Raw genomic sequence first — 18,600 nt, forward strand, 5'->3', positions numbered from 1 at the left:
ACTGGTTTTCCAATTAAGAAGTTAATGAATCATTTTCTGTTGTAAATTCTTATATTTATTTACCTTAATGTTTGTCATCCACTGGCTCCTGACAACAAATAATCTAAAGTTCTAATTTGTCTGCTCATCATTTGACAATTGTTTTGTATATGGAATTAAATACTGCAGAATGGGGGGGGGGAGCAGCGCAACATCGTTATCGTTCAGACATCAACAACTGACTCTATGGGGCCCATTTACGTTTTTGGGTTTTTTTTCTCTCAAAGAAAAATAGAAATTTCTCGAAATGTTTTTTTTTTGTTTTTTTTTAAACAACCCAGGAACATTTGGGATTTATACAACTTTATTTGACTTTTTTTAAACTGCCAAGAACCATTGAGTCCTATGGAGGATTTTTAAAAAAAAACACAAAGAAATGGAATAGTCAGTGACAGCCAGTCCTCGGCACATTTTCAAGGGGAAGTTAAACACATTTTTGAAACACACTAAAAAAGGCAACTTAAACACGTTATTGTTTTCCATTTCACTTATTTTCTAGTGGAATTTATATGCATTATTGTTTGTCAAGATGCAAGTGAGGAAACTGAGCACAAATGCTCCTAAAATGGCTGCTGGATAACTTCCTGTTTGGAGAAAATATGTTTTTTTTCGGCAAAATTCAAAACTTTTGTACAATCAACTTACAAATTATCGTGGCTATTAATAAATACATCATTGTTCAAATTTTTTTAATCACAAAACTCTCAGGAGTTTATGTGTGATTCTAAAAACAAAAATATCCAATTTTTAGGAAATCTGCCCCTATAAATACCCAAAATATGAACCATTAACTTTTTCTATTTCTTATAGTGAGATTCCAAAGATCATCTTTCCCATGATGCATGATTGGATTGATATGAAGGGTCAGAATATAAATGGGGAGGGGCTTTGAGTTTTTTTTGTTTCTTTTAAAGATGATTCAGTTTTAATATCAGTACAAACCAAAAAGAGAGAATTAGACATATTTGTGTATTTCACGGTGATCTGGAAAGTAAACATTTCCCATTGGTCTTTAATTTGCATTTATTCAAATAGATTCAGGGTTTTTTTGGCAGAACCAAATTCCCATTTCTGTCCTAGAAAAATATATAGAAAAGGAAATATTTATTATCAGGAAAGATGATATTGATGTTGATTATTTCATGGAACTTATTCACATAATTCTCATAAGATTAAATGTTCTAAATAAGCAAATAAATTAGATTTGATTCTAAAAAGTGATTTTCCCAAATAATAAAATGGCTCATAATACAAGTTCATTTTAATAAAATCATGAAAAAGCAAAAACAATTCTAGATTTTCAATAACGCGACAAGACTGCAGCGACTCCACTCCTGTAGCGCCGGTTACGGGTTTTTTCTTTAATAAATACCGACTATTTGTGGTTCTTAAGAACATTCCCAAGCTTTGTCACATTTGTATTTTTTCACTGCGGTTTTTCTTGAATCGTGAAAAAAAAAAACTTGAATTTCAATAAATCGGCCCCTAAGGGGCTGATTTACTAATCCACTAATCCGAATCTGAATGAGAAAAATTCGGATTGGAAAACCAACATTTTGCGACTTTTTCGTATTTTTTGCGATTTTTTCATCGCCGTTACTACTTTTCCGTAAATTGTCGCGACTTTTTCGTAACCGTTACAACTTGCGCGAATTGTCGCAACTTTTGTATTGAGAGCTCGAAAAAGTCGCGTCAATTTGCGAAAAAGTCGCAAAGTACCGATCATTACGAAAAAAACGCATTCGGACGCTTTTCGGACGTTCGTGGATTAGTAAATGTGCCCCTTAGAGTTGAATAAAATGAATTGGTGACATTTATCTAAAAACTCCATCATTTCTAGTTTTTTAAAAATTTTTAAACACGACTAAACTCATTTCCTCTAATGTCTAACATTTAATAAATAAATCTGATAGGAAAAGTCTGTACAAGAAAAAATTTTAAAAAAACTCAAATTTTTCGAGATGTCGCTCTGAAACCGTAAGTTTTGTGGCACAAAAAAGCAGCATCAAAAATCCAAAAACTCTAAAGTTTTGAGACAAAAGAAGGATCTTCCAGTGGAGGGACCTCGGCCATTGACTTCTACATCAGATTCGGATTTTTAGCCATTTAGATGCATAGTAAATTTTTGTCAACTTTTAGCACCACCGGATACAGTTATACAGAGAGCAGCACATTCTCATTGAGCCAAGACCTCCCACAAGAACCCCCCATTAACTGGTACTGACTTAAGGCCCAACTAGAAGCTCAGTAGGTTCATTACCTACAGTTTTGCTTGGGGCAGGTAAGGTGGGGTTTAATTTAGTCATAGTAAAACATTGGGGGGAAAACCCTGTGTTTCCAGTGAGGGGTGGTGGTACCCTAAATGTCTGCACAGTCGAAGGCTGATAGCCAATCACAACTCTGTATTGACTCAAAGATGGGCTGCAGTTCCCTGTCGGGTGCGTCTACTTCAGTACAATGTGCCACCCACACTGCTACATAGCCAAGGAAATGGGGCGGGAACAGTAGGGTTTGGGGTGAATTTTTAAGGCATATAAAATATTATCATAGAGACTAGTGATGAGCGAAATTTTTCTCCAGGCACAGATTTGCAGCCAAATTCCGCATTTCGCCATTAGCAAAAATTTGATGTAACAAAAATTTGACAAGTGAGGAAAAAGTGGTGGTTGAGCGCGTCAGAAAAGTTGCTCAGTAGCTGCATTTCGCCAAATTTTTGGAGAAGATTTTTGGCAAATTTTCAGCAGTTGGTATAAAGATGCACATTTTCAAAATTTGTTGTACAAGTAATTTGTAAATTGGTTTTATGCATTTGTATAAGTGACTTTTTGTATGGGGAAAGCCAAGGCAAAATGGCCGTACCCTAAATAATCCTTTTAGCCAATGTATATCTACCGTTAGGGTGCGCCAAGTCTGTCCCCTCCGGGCGCTTGTTCTACAGTCGAGGCAACGTGGAGACAAGACCTGGAGTGTAGCGCCTACACAGTAAGTGGGGTATCGGCCAATCAGACTGGGGAAGTACTTTTAGGCGCAACCTCTCTGTCCTGGACCCACTGAGCCCATTCCCATTATCTTCTTGCAGTCAGGGACTGGGTAAAGTGGGAGGAGACAGGGAGAGCAAAGGGGGTAAGAAACTGACCCAAGAATCATAAATATTACACCGGTAACTTTGGCATCTCTGACCGTAATGACTCTTGTAATCATTAGCGACTGCCCATTCATATATATATCTAACAGATTGGAAAAATTAATTCAATTTTATCTTGAGGGCCCCTTGGATCTCTTTATTTCTCAAGGTGTAAATAAGGGGGTTCACCATAGGGATCACTACTGTGTACAACAGGGAGAGAACTTTGCTAACGGCTGAAGATTGTTTCTTAGAGGGAAACAAGTAAATAGCAATGAGAGCCCCATAAAACATGGAGACCACGGCCAAGTGGGAGCTGCAGGTGGAGAAGGCTTTTTGCCTCCCGGTATGGGACACTATCTTTAGGATTGCATGGGCAATACACATATATGATACAATGAGAAGTATGAACGGCATAAAAACCATGGGGACAAATAGAAAAAATGCTTCAATTTGCAGAGGAAACTTGTCGGAGCAGGAAAGCTCTAGAAGTGGGTAGAAATCGCAGAAGAAATGGTCAATGGTGTTTTGGTCACAAAACTCTAATGCTCCCATGAGATTTGCTGTAATCACTGCAATGCCGAAGCCAAGAAGCCATGACATTAGGATTAATATAAAACACACCCTGGGGTTCAATATAGAAGTGTATCTCAGGGGGATGCAGATGGCCACATATCTGTCATAGGCCATTACTGAGAGAAGTAGAAACTCACAACCTTCTGAACCACCAAAAAAATATAACTGAGTGATGCAACCAGGAAGAGACAGCGTGGTTCCACCATAGATTATAGTCTGAAGCAAGATTGGTACAATATTTGTGATCTGCAGGAGATCAGACAGAGCCAACTGCTGGAGAAAGAAGTACATGGGGGAGTGGAGGTTCCGGCTGAAGGCCACCAACACTATGATGAGGACGTTCTCCCAAACGGTCACAATGTAAATCAGAAGGAACAGAGAGAACAGGGGAACCTTGAAGTTGTGGAGATTCTGAAATCCCAAGAGAACAATCTCACTGACCCACGTCTGGTTCTTCTCATTCATTGCCTGGGAATATAATGTACAAAATAATTCATAAAAAAAAACCATCCATTCAATTAAATATCAAGCAAAGATGGGCAGATCATCGGAGAGCCATGGAAACTTCTAAATAGCTGATTCCCTACAAGTTAGTCATTTTATTAGTCATTAATTGCATTTAATTTGAACCCTATATATGTTGCTATATGCACAAACTATGAACTTCTCCCCCTCTCCAATGAATAACTTCTTACCCTTCTCCTGGTAGGAACTCCCATTACCTAATTGCCTTTACATGAATAGGACTCTTCCTATGCTACTGGTACAATAGTCATTGCTCAATCATGACTTGATGTCTTCTTCTTCTTCTTCTTCTTCTTCTTCTCTACACAAATGATTAAAGTTACAATTCTTACATTGAAATTCAGATCTTAGGGTTGGTCATATGGTGGAAGAAAATGAGGTTCAGTTATATAATGCAGTATCAGAATATTAAAATGTTATTGACATAAATCATAATCTATATGGAGTAAATATCCAAAAGGCACATAATGGATAAAGAACAGAAGAAATGAAGTCCCAAAGTAAAACATCAAATACTGTGGAACAACCTCATGATAATATAATAATGTAAAGATTCCCCCACCATGTAAAAGGCATTTAAAAAATAATACATTTCTTTTATGCAGAATGAGTGAGTATTAATAACCTATAGACACATAATGAAAAGAGAGAAAGGAAGAGATAAAGTCCAAGAGTAAAAAACCTCAAAAACTGTGGAACCATAGGAAGATGTTCTTGGGGGAATATTCTACTGATTTGCACCTACCAGAACCGCCCCAGATACTGACTGGGCAGGGAAGAACAGATCTCCTTTTATTACCCGGTGCCAGTAACCCCCACAGCTGGGAAACCTACTGGGAAATCTCCAGGAGACTCAGGGGTTTGGGGTAATTACCAGCCCTTGGGGGAACCTGATTACTGATGTTTATAATAATGATTACAAGAAGCCGTTTCTCCTTTGGTTCTATGACAAAGTTGTAGGTCTCATTATAAGGTGATCGGTCCCATATTGGCTGCAGGATGATCAGGGCTATAATGTGCCGCAGCCAATGTCGGTGCTACAAGGACATGAGTGCATTGAGGACAGGTTGGGAGAGGGCAGGTTGGGAGAGGACAGGTTGGGAGAGGGCAGGTTGGGAGAGGGCAGGTTGGGAGAGGGCAGGTTGGGAGAGGGCAGGTTGGGAGAGGGCAGGTTGGGAGAGGACAGGTTGGGAGAGGGCAGGTTGGGAGAGGGCAGGTTGGGAGAGGGCGGGTTGGGAGAGGACTGGGTTGGGAGATGGCGGGTTGGGAGAAGACAGGTTGGGAGAGGACAGGTTGGGAGAGGGCAGGTTGGGAGAGGGCAGGTTGGCAGAGGACTGGGTTGGGAGATGGCGGGTTGGGAGAGGACAGGTTGGGAGAGGACTGGGTTGGGAGATGGCGGGTTGGGTGAGGACAGGTTGGGAGAGGACAGGTTGGGAGAGGGCAGGTTGGGAGAGGAGGGGTTGGGAGAGGACAGGTTGGGAGAGGGCAGGTTGGGAGAGGGCAGGTTGGGAGAGGACGGGTAGGGAGAGGACAGGTTGGGAGAGGGCAGGTTGGGAGAGGGCAGGTTGGGAGAGGACAGGTTGGGAGAGGACTGGGTTGGGAGATGGCGGGTTGGAAGAAGACAGGTTGGGAGAGGACAGGTTGGGAGAGGACAGGTTGGGAGAGGACTGGGTTGGGAGAGGACAGGTTGGGAGAGGACTGAGTTGGGAGATGGCGGGTTGGGAGAGGACAGGTTGGGAGAGGACAGGTTGGGAGAGGACAGGTTGGGAGAGGGCGAGTTGGGAGAGGACTGGGTTGGGAGAGGACAGGTTGGGAGAGGACTGGGTTGGGAGATGGCGGGTTGGGAGAGGACTGGTTGGGAGAGGACAGTTTGGGAGAGGACAGGTTGGGAGAGGACAGGTTGGGAGAGGACTGGGTTGGGAGATGGCGGGTTGGGAGAGGACTGGTTGGGAGAGGACAGTTTGGGAGAGGACTGGGTTGGGAGAGGACAGGTTGGGAGAGGACTGGGTTGGGAGATGGCGGGTTGGGAGAGGACAGGTTGGGAGAGGACAGTTTGGGAGAGGACAGGTTGGGAGAGGGCGAGTTGGGAGAGGACTGGGTTGGGAGATGACGGGTTGGGAGAGGACTGGGTTGGGAGATGGCGGGTTGGGAGAGGACAGGTTGGGAGAGGACAGGTTGGGAGAGGACAATTTGGGAGAGGACAGGTTGGGAGAGGGCGAGTTGGGAGAGGACTGGGTTGGGAGATGGCGGGTTGGGAGAGGACTGGGTTGGGAGATGGCGGGTTGGGAGAGGACAGGTTGGGAGAGGACAGGTTGGGAGAGGACAGGTTGGGAGAGGGCAGGTTGGGAGAGGACTGGGTTGGGAGATGGCGGGTTGGGAGAGGACAGGTTGGGAGAGGACAGGTTGGGAGAGGACTGGGTTGGGAGAGGAGGGGTTGGGAGAGGACAGGTTGGGAGAGGGCAGGTTGGGAGAGGGCAGGTTGGGAGAGGACGGGTTGGGAGAGGACAGGTTGGGAGAGGGCAGGTTGGGAGAGGACAGGTTGGGAGAGGACTGGGTTGGGAGATGGCGGGTTGGGAGAGGACAGGTTGGGAGAGGACAGGTTGGGAGAGGGCAGGTTGGGAGAGGAGGGGTTGGGAGAGGACAGGTTGGGAGAGGACTGAGTTGGGAGATGGCGGGTTGGGAGAGGACAGGTTGGGAGAGGACAGGTTGGGAGAGGACTGAGTTGGGAGATGGCGGGTTGGGAGAGGACAGGTTGTGAGAGGGCAGGTTGGGAGAGGACTGAGTTGGGAGATGGCGGGTTGGGAGAAGACAGGTTGGGAGAGGGCAGGTTGGGAGAGGGCAGGTTGGGAGAGGATGGGCTGGGAGAGGACAGGTTGGGAGAGGGCAGGTTGGGAGAGGGCAGGTTGGGAGAGGACAGGTTGGGATAGGACTGGGTTGGGAGATGGAGGGTTGAGAGAAGACAGGTTGGGTGAGAACAGGTTGGGAGAGGACAGGTTGGGAGAGGACTGGGTTGGGAGAGGACAGGTTGGGAGAGGACTGGGTTGGGAGATGGCGGGTTGGGAGAGGACAGGTTGGGAGAGGACAGGTTGGGAGAGGGCGAGTTGGGAGAGGACAGGTTGGGAGAGGGCAGGTTGGGAGAGGACTGGGTTGGGAGATGGCGGGTTGGGAGAGGACGGGTTGGGAGAGGACAGGTTGGGAGAGGAGGGGTTGGGAGAGGACAGGTTGGGAGAGGGCAGGTTGGGAGAGGGCAGGTTGGGAGAGGACGGGTAGGGAGAGGACAGGTTGGGAGAGGGCAGGTTGGGAGAGGGCAGGTTGGGAGAGGACAGGTTGGGAGAGGACTGGGTTGGGAGATGGCGGGTTGGAAGAAGACAGGTTGGGAGAGGACAGGTTGGGAGAGGACAGGTTGGGAGAGGACTGGGTTGGGAGAGGACAGGTTGGGAGAGGACTGAGTTGGGAGATGGCGGGTTGGGAGAGGACAGGTTGGGAGAGGACAGGTTGGGAGAGGACAGGTTGGGAGAGGGCGAGTTGGGAGAGGACTGGGTTGGGAGAGGACAGGTTGGGAGAGGACTGGGTTGGGAGATGGCGGGTTGGGAGAGGACAGGTTGGGAGAGGACAGTTTGGGAGAGGACAGGTTGGGAGAGGGCGAGTTGGGAGAGGACTGGGTTGGGAGAGGACTGGGTTGGGAGATGGCGGGTTGGGAGAGGACAGGTTGGGAGAGGACAGGTTGGGAGAGGACAGGTTGGGAGAGGGCGAGTTGGGAGAGGACTGGGTTGGGAGAGGACAGGTTGGGAGAGGACTGGGTTGAAAGATGGCGGGTTGGGAGAGGACAGGTTGGGAGAGGACAGTTTGGGAGAGGACAGGTTGGGAGAGGGCAGGTTGGGAGAGGGCAGGTTGGGAGAGGACGGGTTGGGAGAGGACAGGTTGGGAGAGGGCAGGTTGGGAGAGGACAGGTTGGGAGAGGACTGGGTTGGGAGATGGCGGGTTGGGAGAGGACAGGTTGGGAGAGGACAGGTTGGGAGAGGGCAGGTTGGGAGAGGAGGGGTTGGGAGAGGACAGGTTGGGAGAGGACTGAGTTGGGAGATGGCGGGTTGGGAGAGGACAGGTTGGGAGAGGACAGGTTGGGAGAGGACTGAGTTGGGAGATGGCGGGTTGGGAGAGGACAGGTTGTGAGAGGGCAGGTTGGGAGAGGGCAGGTTGGGAGAGGATGGGTTGGGAGAGGACAGGTTGGGAGAGGACTGGGTTGGGAGAGGGCAGGTTGGGAGAGGACAGGTTGGGATAGGACTGGGTTGGGAGATGGAGGGTTGAGAAAAGACAGGTTGGGTGAGGACAGGTTGGGAGAGGACAGGTTGGGAGAGGACTGGGTTGGGAGAGGACAGGTTGGGAGAGGACTGGGTTGGGAGATGGCGGGTTGGGAGAGGACAGGTTGGGAGAGGACAGGTTGGGAGAGGGCGAGTTGGGAGAGGACAGGTTGGGAGAGGGCAGGTTGGGAGAGGACTGGGTTGGGAGATGGCGGGTTGGGAGAGGACGGGTTGGGAGAGGACAGGTTGGGAGAGGACAGGTTGGGAGAGGACAGGTTGGGAGAGGGCAGGTTGGGAGAGGAGGGGTTGGGAGAGGACAGGTTGAGAGAGGGCAGGTTGGGAGAGGGCAGGTTGGGAGAGGACAGGTTGGGAGAGGGCAGGTTGGGAGAGGGCAGGTTGGGAGAGGGCAGGTTGGGAGAGGACTGGGTTGGGAGAGGACTGGGTTGGGAGATGGCGGGTTGGGAGAGGACAGGTTGGGAGAGGACAGGTTGGGAGAGGACTGGGTTGGGAGAGGAGGGGTTGGGAGAGGACAGGTTGGGAGAGGGCAGGTTGGGAGAGGGCAGGTTGGGAGAGGACGGGTTGGGAGAGGACAGGTTGGGAGAGGGCAGGTTGGGAGAGGACAGGTTGGGAGAGGACTGGGTTGGGAGATGGCGGGTTGGGAGAGGACAGGTTGGGAGAGGACAGGTTGGGAGAGGGCAGGTTGGGAGAGGAGGGGTTGGGAGAGGACAGGTTGGGAGAGGACTGAGTTGGGAGATGGCGGGTTGGGAGAGGACAGGTTGGGAGAGGACAGGTTGGGAGAGGACTGAGTTGGGAGATGGCGGGTTGGGAGAGGACAGGTTGTGAGAGGGCAGGTTGGGAGAGGATGGGTTGGGAGAGGACAGGTTGGGAGAGGGCAGGTTGGGAGAGGGCAGGTTGGGAGAGGACAGGTTGGGATAGGACTGGGTTGGGAGATGGGGGGTTGAGAGAAGACAGGTTGGGTGAGGACAGGTTGGGAGAGGACAGGTTGGGAGAGGACTGGGTTGGGAGAGGACAGGTTGGGAGAGGACTGGGTTGGGAGATGGCGGGTTGGGAGAGGACAGGTTGGGAGAGGACAGGTTGGGAGAGGGCGAGTTGGGAGAGGACAGGTTGGGAGAGGGCAGGTTGGGAGAGGACTGGGTTGGGAGATGGCGGGTTGGGAGAGGACGGGTTGGGAGAGGACAGGTTGGGAGAGGAGGGGTTGGGAGAGGACAGGTTGGGAGAGGGCAGGTTGGGAGAGGGCAGGTTGGGAGAGGACGGGTAGGGAGAGGACAGGTTGGGAGAGGGCAGGTTGGGAGAGGGCAGGTTGGGAGAGGACAGGTTGGGAGAGGACTGGGTTGGGAGATGGCGGGTTGGAAGAAGACAGGTTGGGAGAGGACAGGTTGGGAGAGGACAGGTTGGGAGAGGACTGGGTTGGGAGAGGACAGGTTGGGAGAGGACTGAGTTGGGAGATGGCGGGTTGGGAGAGGACAGGTTGGGAGAGGACAGGTTTGGGAGAGGGCGAGTTGGGAGAGGACTGGGTTGGGAGAGGACAGGTTGGGAGAGGACTGGGTTGGGAGATGGCGGGTTGGGAGAGGACGGGTTGGGAGAGGACAGTTTGGGAGAGGACAGGTTGGGAGAGGGCGAGTTGGGAGAGGACTGGGTTGGGAGAGGACTGGGTTGGGAGAGGACTGGGTTGGGAGATGGCCGGTTGGGAGAGGACAGGTTGGGAGAGGACAGGTTGGGAGAGGACAGGTTGGGAGAGGGCAGGTTGGGAGAGGACTGGGTTGGGAGATGGCGGGTTGGGAGAGGACAGGGTGGGAGAGGACAGGTTGGGAGAGGACTGGGTTGGGAGAGGAGGGGTTGGGAGGGGACAGGTTGGGAGAGGGCAGGTTGGGAGAGGGCAGGTTGGGAGAGGACGGGTTGGGAGAGGACAGGTTGGGAGAGGGCAGGTTGGGAGAGGACAGGTTGGGAGAGGACTGGGTTGGGAGATGGCGGGTTGGGAGAGGACAGGTTGGGAGAGGACAGGTTGGGAGAGGGCAGGTTGGGAGAGGAGGGGTTGGGAGAGGACAGGTTGGGAGAGGACAGGTTGGGAGAGGACAGGTTGGGAGAGGACAGGTTGGGAGAGGACTGAGTTGGGAGATGGCGGGTTGGGAGAGGACAGGTTGTGAGAGGGCAGGTTGGGAGAGGGCAGGTTGGGAGAGGATGGGTTGGGAGAGGACAGGTTGGGAGAGGACTGGGTTAGGAGAGGGCAGGTTGGGAGAGGACAGGTTGGGATAGGACTGGGTTGGGAGATGTAGGGTTGAGAGAAGACAGGTTGGGTGAGGACAGGTTGGGAGAGGACAGGTTGGGAGAGGACTGGGTTGGGAGAGGACAGGTTGGGAGAGGACTGGGTTGGGAGATGGCGGGTTGGGAGAGGACAGGTTGGGAGAGGACAGGTTGGGAGAGGGCGAGTTGGGAGAGGACAGGTTGGGAGAGGGCGAGTTGGGAGAGGACTGGGTTGGGAGATGGCGGGTTGGGAGAGGACGGGTTGGGAGAGGACAGGTTGGGAGAGGACAGGTTGGGAGAGGACAGGTTGGGAGAGGGCAGGTTGGGAGAGGAGGGGTTGGGAGAGGACAGGTTGAGAGAGGGCAGGTTGGGAGAGGGCAGGTTGGGAGAGGACAGGTTGGGGAGAGGGCAGGTTGGGAGAGGGCAGGTTGGGAGAGGGCAGGTTGGGAGAGGACTGGGTTGGGAGAGGACAGGTTGGGAGAGGACTGGGTTGGGAGATGGCGGGTTGGGAGAAGACAGGTTGGGAGAGGACAGGTTGGGAGAGGACAGGTTGGGAGAGGGCAGGTTGGGAGAGGGCAGGTTGGGAGAGGACAGGTTGGGAGAGGACTGGGTTGGGAGATGGCGGGTTGGAAGAAGACAGGTTGGGAGAGGACAGGTTGGGAGAGGACAGGTTGGGAGAGGACTGGGTTGGGAGAGGACAGGTTGGGAGAGGACTGAGTTGGGAGAATGGCGGGTTGGGAGAGGACAGGTTGGGAGAGGACAGGTTGGGAGAGGACAGGTTGGGAGAGGGCGAGTTGGGAGAGGACTGGGTTGGGAGAGGACAGGTTGGGAGAGGACTGGGTTGGGAGATGGCGGGTTGGGAGAGGACAGGTTGGGAGAGGAAAGTTTGGGAGAGGACAGGTTGGGAGAGGGCGAGTTGGGAGAGGACTGGGTTGGGAGATGGCGGGTTGGGAGAGGACTGGGTTGGGAGATGGCGGGTTGGGAGAGGACAGGTTGGGAGAGGACAGGTTGGGAGAGGGCAGGTTGGGAGAGGACAGGTTGGGAGAGGACTGGGTTGGGAGAGGACTGGGTTGGGAGATGGCGGGTTGGGAGAGGACAGGTTGGGAGAGGACAGGTTGGGAGAGGACAGGTTGGGAGAGGACTGGGTTGGGAGATGGCGGGTTGGGAGAGGACAGGTTGGGAGAGGACAGGTTGGGAGAGGACTGGGTTGGGAGATGGCGGGTTGGGAGAGGACAGGTTGGGAGAGGACAGGTTGGGAGAGGGCAGGTTGGGAGAGGACTGGGTTGGGAGATGGCGGGTTGGGAGAGGACAGGTTGGGAGAGGACAGGTTGGGAGAGGACTGGGTTGGGAGAGGAGGGGTTGGGAGAGGACAGGTTGGGAGAGGGCAGGTTGGGAGAGGGCAGGTTGGGAGAGGGCAGGTTGGGAGAGGACAGGTTGGGAGAGGACTGGGTTGGGAGAGGACTGGGTTGGGAGATGGCGGGTTGGGAGAGGACAGGTTGGGAGAGGACAGGTTGGGAGAGGACAGGTTGGGAGAGGACTGGGTTGGGAGATGGCGGGTTGGGAGAGGACAGGTTGGGAGAGGACAGGTTGGGAGAGGACTGGGTTGGGAGATGGCGGGTTGGGAGAGGACAGGTTGGGAGAGGACAGGTTGGGAGAGGGCAGGTTGGGAGAGGACTGGGTTGGGAGATGGCGGGTTGGGAGAGGACAGGTTGGGAGAGGACAGGTTGGGAGAGGACTGGGTTGGGAGAGGAGGGGTTGGGAGAGGACAGGTTGGGAGAGGGCAGGTTGGGAGAGGGCAGGTTGGGAGAGGGCAGGTTGGGAGAGGACAGGTTGGGAGAGGACTGGGTTGGGAGAGGACTGGGTTGGGAGATGGCGGGTTGGGAGAGGACAGGTTGGGAGAGGACAGGTTGGAAGAGGGCAGGTTGGGAGAGGACTGGGTTGGGAGATGGCGGGTTGGGAGAGGACAGGTTGGGAGAGGACTGGGTTGGGAGAGGAGGGGTTGGGAGAGGACAGGTTGGGAGAGGACTGGGTTGGGAGAGGAGGGGTTGGGAGAGGACAGGTTGGGAGAGGGCAGGTTGGGAGAGGGCAGGTTGGGAGAGGGCAGGTTGGGAGAGGACAGGTTGGGAGAGGACTGGGTTGGGAGAGGACTGGGTTGGGAGATGGCGGGTTGGGAGAGGACAGGTTCGGAGAGGACAGGTTGGAAGAGGGCAGGTTGGGAGAGGACTGGGTTGGGAGATGGCGGGTTGGGAGAGGACAGGTTGGGAGAGGACAGGCTGGGAGAGGACAGGTTGGGAGAGGACTGGGTTGGGAGATGGCGGGTTGGGAGAGGACAGGTTGGGAGAGGACAGGTTGGGAGAGGGCAGGTTGGGAGAGGACTGGGTTGGGAGATGGCGGGTTGGGAGAGGACAGGTTGGGAGAGGACAGGTTGGGAGAGGACTGGGTTGGGAGAGGAGGGGTTGGGAGAGGACAGGTTGGGAGAGGGCAGGTTGGGAGAGGGCAGGTTGGGAGAGGACGGGTTGGGAGAGGACAGGTTGGGAGAGGGCAGGTTGGGAGAGGACAGGTTGGGAGAGGACTGGGTTGGGAGATGGCGGGTTGGGAGAGGACAGGTTGGGAGAGGACAGGTTGGGAGAGGGCAGGTTGGGAGAGGAGGGGTTGGGAGAGGACAGGTTGTGAGAGGGCAGGTTGGGAGAGGGCAGGTTGGGAGAGGACTGAGTTGGGAGATGGCGGGTTTGGAGAGGACAGGTTGGGAGAGGACAGGTTGGGAGAGGACAGGTTGGGAGAGGGCGAGTTGGGAGAGGACTGGGTTGGGAGAGGACAGGTTGGGAGAGGACTGAGTTGGGAGATGGCGGGTTGGGAGAGGACAGGTTGGGAGAGGACAGGTTGGGAGAGGACAGGTTGGGAGAGGGCGAGTTGGGAGAGGACTGGGTTGGGAGAGGACAGGTTGGGAGAGGACTGGGTTGGGAGATGGCGGGTTGGGAGAGGACAGGTTGGGAGAGGAAAGTTTGGGAGAGGACAGGTTGGGAGAGGGCGAGTTGGGAGAGGACTGGGTTGGGAGATGGCGGGTTGGGAGAGGACTGGGTTGGGAGATGGCGGGTTGGGAGAGGACAGGTTGGGAGAGGACAGGTTGGGAGAGGGCAGGTTGGGAGAGGACAGGTTGGGAGAGGACTGGGTTGGGAGAGGACTGGGTTGGGAGATGGCGGGTTGGGAGAGGACAGGTTGGGAGAGGACAGGTTGGGAGAGGGCAGGTTGGGAGAGGACTGGGTTGGGAGATGGCGGGTTGGGAGAGGACAGGTTGGGAGAGGACAGGTTGGGAGAGGACTGGGTTGGGAGATGGCGGGTTGGGAGAGGACAGGTTGGGAGAGGACAGGTTGGGAGAGGGCAGGTTGGGGAGAGGACTGGGTTGGGAGATGGCGGGTTGGGAGAGGACAGGTTGGGAGAGGACAGGTTGGGAGAGGACTGGGTTGGGAGAGGAGGGGTTGGGAGAGGACAGGTTGGGAGAGGGCAGGTTGGGAGAGGGCAGGTTGGGAGAGGGCAGGTTGGGAGAGGACAGGTTGGGAGAGGACTGGGTTGGGAGAGTACTGGGTTGGGAGATGGCGGGTTGGGAGAGGACAGGTTGGGAGAGGACAGGTTGGGAGAGGGCAGGTTGGGAGAGGACTGGGTTGGGAGATGACGGGTTGGGAGAGGACAGGTTGGGAGAGGACAGGTTGGGAGAGGACAGGTTGGGAGAGGACTGGGTTGGGAGATGGCGGGTTGGGAGAGGACAGGTTGGGAGAGGACAGGTTGGGAGAGGGCAGGTTGGGAGAGGACTGGGTTGGGGAGATGGCGGGTTGGGAGAGGACAGGTTGGGAGAGGACAGGTTGGGAGAGGACTGGGTTGGGAGAGGAGGGGTTGGGAGAGGACAGGTTGGGAGAGGGCAGGTTGGGAGAGGGCAGGTTGGGAGAGGACGGGTTGGGAGAGGACAGGTTGGGAGAGGGCAGGTTGGGAGAGGACAGGTTGGGAGAGGACTGGGTTGGGAGATGGCGGGTTGGGAGAGGACAGGTTGGGAGAGGACAGGTTGGGAGAGGGCAGGTTGGGAGAGGACAGGTTGGGATAGGACTGGGTTGGGAGATGGAGGGTTGAGAGAAGACAGGTTGGGTGAGGACAGGTTGGGAGAGGACAGGTTGGGAGAGGGCAGGTTGGGAGAGGGCAGGTTGGGAGAGGACTGGGTTGGGAGAGGACAGGTTGGGAGAGGACTGGGTTGGGAGATGGCGGGTTGGGAGAGGACAGGTTGGGAGAGGACAGGTTGGGAGAGGGCGAGTTGGGAGAGGACAGGTTGGGAGAGGACTGGTTGGGAGAGGGCAGGTTGGGAGAGGACTGGGTTGGGAGATGGCGGGTTGGGAGAGGACGGGTTGGGAGAGGACAGGTTGGGAGAGGACAGGTTGGGAGAGGGCAGGTTGGGAGAGGAGGGGTTGGGAGATGGCGGGTTGGGAGAGGACAGGTTGGGAGAGGACAAGTTGGGAGAGGACAGGTTGGGAGAGGGCAGGTTGGGAGAGGGCAGGTTGGGAGAGGACTGGGTTGGGAGATGGCGGGTTGGGAGAGGACAGGTTGGGAGAGGACAGGTTGGGAGACGACTGGGTTGGGAGATGGCGGGTTGGGAGAGGACAGGTTGGGAGAGGACAGGTTGGGAGAGGGCAGGTTGAGAGAGGACTGGGTTGGGAGATGGCGGGTTGGGAGAGGACAGGTTGGGAGAGGACAGGTTGGGAGAGGACTGGGTTGGGAGAGGACTGGGTTGGGAGATGGCGGGTTGGGAGAGGACAGGTTGGGAGAGGACAGGTTGGGAGAGGGCAGGTTGGGAGAGGACTGGGTTGGGAGATGACGGGTTGGGAGAGGACAGGTTGGGAGAGGACAGGTTGGGAGAGGACAGGTTGGGAGAGGACTGGGTTGGGAGATGGCGGGTTGGGAGAGGACAGGTTGGGAGAGGACAGGTTGGGAGAGGGCAGGTTGGGAGAGGACTGGGTTGGGAGATGGCGGGTTGGGAGAGGACAGGTTGGGAGAGGACAGGTTGGGAGAGGACTGGGTTGGGAGAGGAGGGGTTGGGAGAGGACAGGTTGGGAGAGGGCAGGTTGGGAGAGGGCAGGTTGGGAGAGGACGGGTTGGGAGAGGACAGGTTGGGAGAGGGCAGGTTGAGAGAGGACAGGTTGGGAGAGGACTGGGTTGGGAGATGGCGGGTTGGGAGAGGACAGGTTGGGAGAGGACAGGTTGGGAGAGGGCAGGTTGGGAGAGGAGGGGTTGGGAGAGGACAGGTTGTGAGAGGGCAGGTTGGGAGAGGGCAGGTTGGGAGAGGATGGGTTGGGAGAGGACAGGTTGGGAGAGGGCAGGTTGGGGAGAGGGCAGGTTGGGAGAGGACAGGTTGGGATAGGACTGGGTTGGGAGATGGAGGGTTGAGAGAAGACAGGTTGGGTGAGGACAGGTTGGGAGAGGACAGGTTGGGAGAGGGCAGGTTGGGAGAGGGCAGGTTGGGAGAGGACTGGGTTGGGAGAGGACAGGTTGGGAGAGGACTGGGTTGGGAGATGGCGGGTTGGGAGAGGACAGGTTGGGAGAGGACAGGTTGGGAGAGGGCGAGTTGGGAGAGGACAGGTTGGGAGAGGACTGGTTGGGAGAGGGCAGGTTGGGAGAGGACTGGGTTGGGAGATGGCGGGTTGGGAGAGGACGGGTTGGGAGAGGACAGGTTGGGAGAGGACAGGTTGGGAGAGGGCAGGTTGGGAGAGGAGGGGTTGGGAGAGGACAGGTTGAGAGAGGGCAGGTTGGGAGAGGACAGGTTGGGAGAGGACAGGTTGGGAGAGGGCAGTTTGGGAGAGGGCAGGTTGGGAGAGGACTGGGTTGGGAGAGGACAGGTTGGGAGAGGACTGGGTTGGGAGATGGCGGGTTGGGAGAAGACAGGTTGGGAGAGGACAGGTTGGGAGAGGACAGGTTGGGAGAGGGCAGGTTGGGAGAGGACTGGGTTGGGAGATGGCGGGTTGGGAGAGGACAGGTTGGGAGAGGACAAGTTGGGAGAGGACAGGTTGGGAGAGGGCGAGTTGGGAGAGGACAGGTTGGGAGAGGACAGGTTGGGAGAGGACTGGGTTGGGAGATGGCGGGTTGGGAGAGGACAGTTTGGGAGAGGACAGGTTGGGAGAGGACAGGTTGGGAGAGGGCAGGTTGAGAGAGGACAGGTTGGGAGAGGGCAGGTTGGGAGAGGGCAGGTTGGGAGAGGACGGGTTGGGAGAGGACAGGTTGGGGAGAGGGCAGGTTGAGAGAGGACAGGTTGGGAGAGGACTGGGTTGGGAGATGGCGGGTTGGGAGAGGACAGGTTGGGAGAGGACAGGTTGGGAGAGGGCAGGTTGGGAGAGGAGGGGTTGGGAGAGGACAGGTTGTGAGAGGGCAGGTTGGGAGAGGGCAGGTTGGGAGAGGATGGGTTGGGAGAGGACAGGTTGGGAGAGGGCAGGTTGGGAGAGGGCAGGTTGGGAGAGGACAGGTTGGGATAGGACTGGGTTGGGAGATGGAGGGTTGAGAGAAGACAGGTTGGGTGAGGACAGGTTGGGAGAGGACAGGTTGGGAGAGGGCAGGTTGGGAGAGGGCAGGTTGGGAGAGGACTGGGTTGGGAGAGGACAGGTTGGGAGAGGACTGGGTTGGGGAGATGGCGGGTTGGGAGAGGACAGGTTGGGAGAGGACAGGTTGGGAGAGGGCGAGTTGGGAGAGGACAGGTTGGGAGAGGACTGGTTGGGAGAGGGCAGGTTGGGAGAGGACTGGGTTGGGAGATGGCGGGTTGGGAGAGGACGGGTTGGGAGAGGACAGGTTGGGAGAGGACAGGTTGGGAGAGGGCAGGTTGGGAGAGGAGGGGTTGGGAGAGGACAGGTTGAGAGAGGGCAGGTTGGGAGAGGACAGGTTGGGAGAGGACAGGTTGGGAGAGGGCAGTTTGGGAGAGGGCAGGTTGGGAGAGGACTGGGTTGGGAGAGGACAGGTTGGGAGAGGACTGGGTTGGGAGATGGCGGGTTGGGAGAAGACAGGTTGGGAGAGGACAGGTTGGGAGAGGACAGGTTGGGAGAGGGCAGGTTGGGAGAGGACTGGGTTGGGAGATGGCGGGTTGGGAGAGGACAGGTTGGGAGAGGACAAGTTGGGAGAGGACAGGTTGGGAGAGGGCGAGTTGGGAGAGGACAGGTTGGGAGAGGACAGGTTGGGAGAGGACTGGGTTGGGAGATGGCGGGTTGGGAGAGGACAGTTTGGGAGAGGACAGGTTGGGAGAGGACAGGTTGGGAGAGGGCAGGTTGGGAGAGGGCAGGTTGGGAGAAGACGGGTTGGGAGAGGGCGGGTTGGGAGAGGACGGGTTGGTAGAGGACGGTTTGGGAGAGGGTGGGTTGGGAGAGGGTGGGTTGGGAGAGGGCGGGTTGGGAGAGGGCAGGTTGGGAGAGGACAGGTTGGGAAAGGGCGGGATGGTAGAGGGCAGGTTAGGGTTGACATCTGCACATCACTAACTGCCCCATGGTAATGTAAATGACAAGACTGCATTCCCTGTACCTTCCCAGATAATTGCCTCCTACTCTGAGAGCAAGCAAAGCCAGGACCCCCTGTAACACAATACACACAGTTACCCCCAAGCCCCCCTGTAAGAGCTGGGCACTCTCGGGATCAAACAGACTTGTATACATAAAAGCGCTAACTGCTTGTTGCTGACCATGACCTGCCCATTGACCACGCTGACCCGTTCCCCGTTCCTCCTTGCCTGCTCAGAACTCTCTCCTTGGGTCTCTCTCAGCATCC

At 55.1% G+C, this 18,600-nt stretch overlaps 1 protein-coding gene across 1 annotated transcript; it reads right to left on the reverse strand.

Moving 5' to 3' along the window:
* Positions 1-2,104: 2,104 nt before the first annotated feature.
* Positions 2,105-4,280, reverse strand: LOC100494882 (olfactory receptor-like protein DTMT). Its single transcript, XM_004919448.2, has one exon. It carries the CDS (start codon positions 4,247-4,249, stop codon positions 3,284-3,286), a length of 966 nt encoding a protein of 321 aa, XP_004919505.2. The 5' UTR covers positions 4,250-4,280; the 3' UTR covers positions 2,105-3,283.
* Positions 4,281-18,600: the final 14,320 nt, after the last annotated feature.

Source organism: Xenopus tropicalis, chromosome 3 (assembly GCF_000004195.4).
Source record: "Xenopus tropicalis strain Nigerian chromosome 3, UCB_Xtro_10.0, whole genome shotgun sequence".
In the NCBI taxonomy this organism is placed as follows: Eukaryota; Metazoa; Chordata; class Amphibia; order Anura; family Pipidae; genus Xenopus; species Xenopus tropicalis.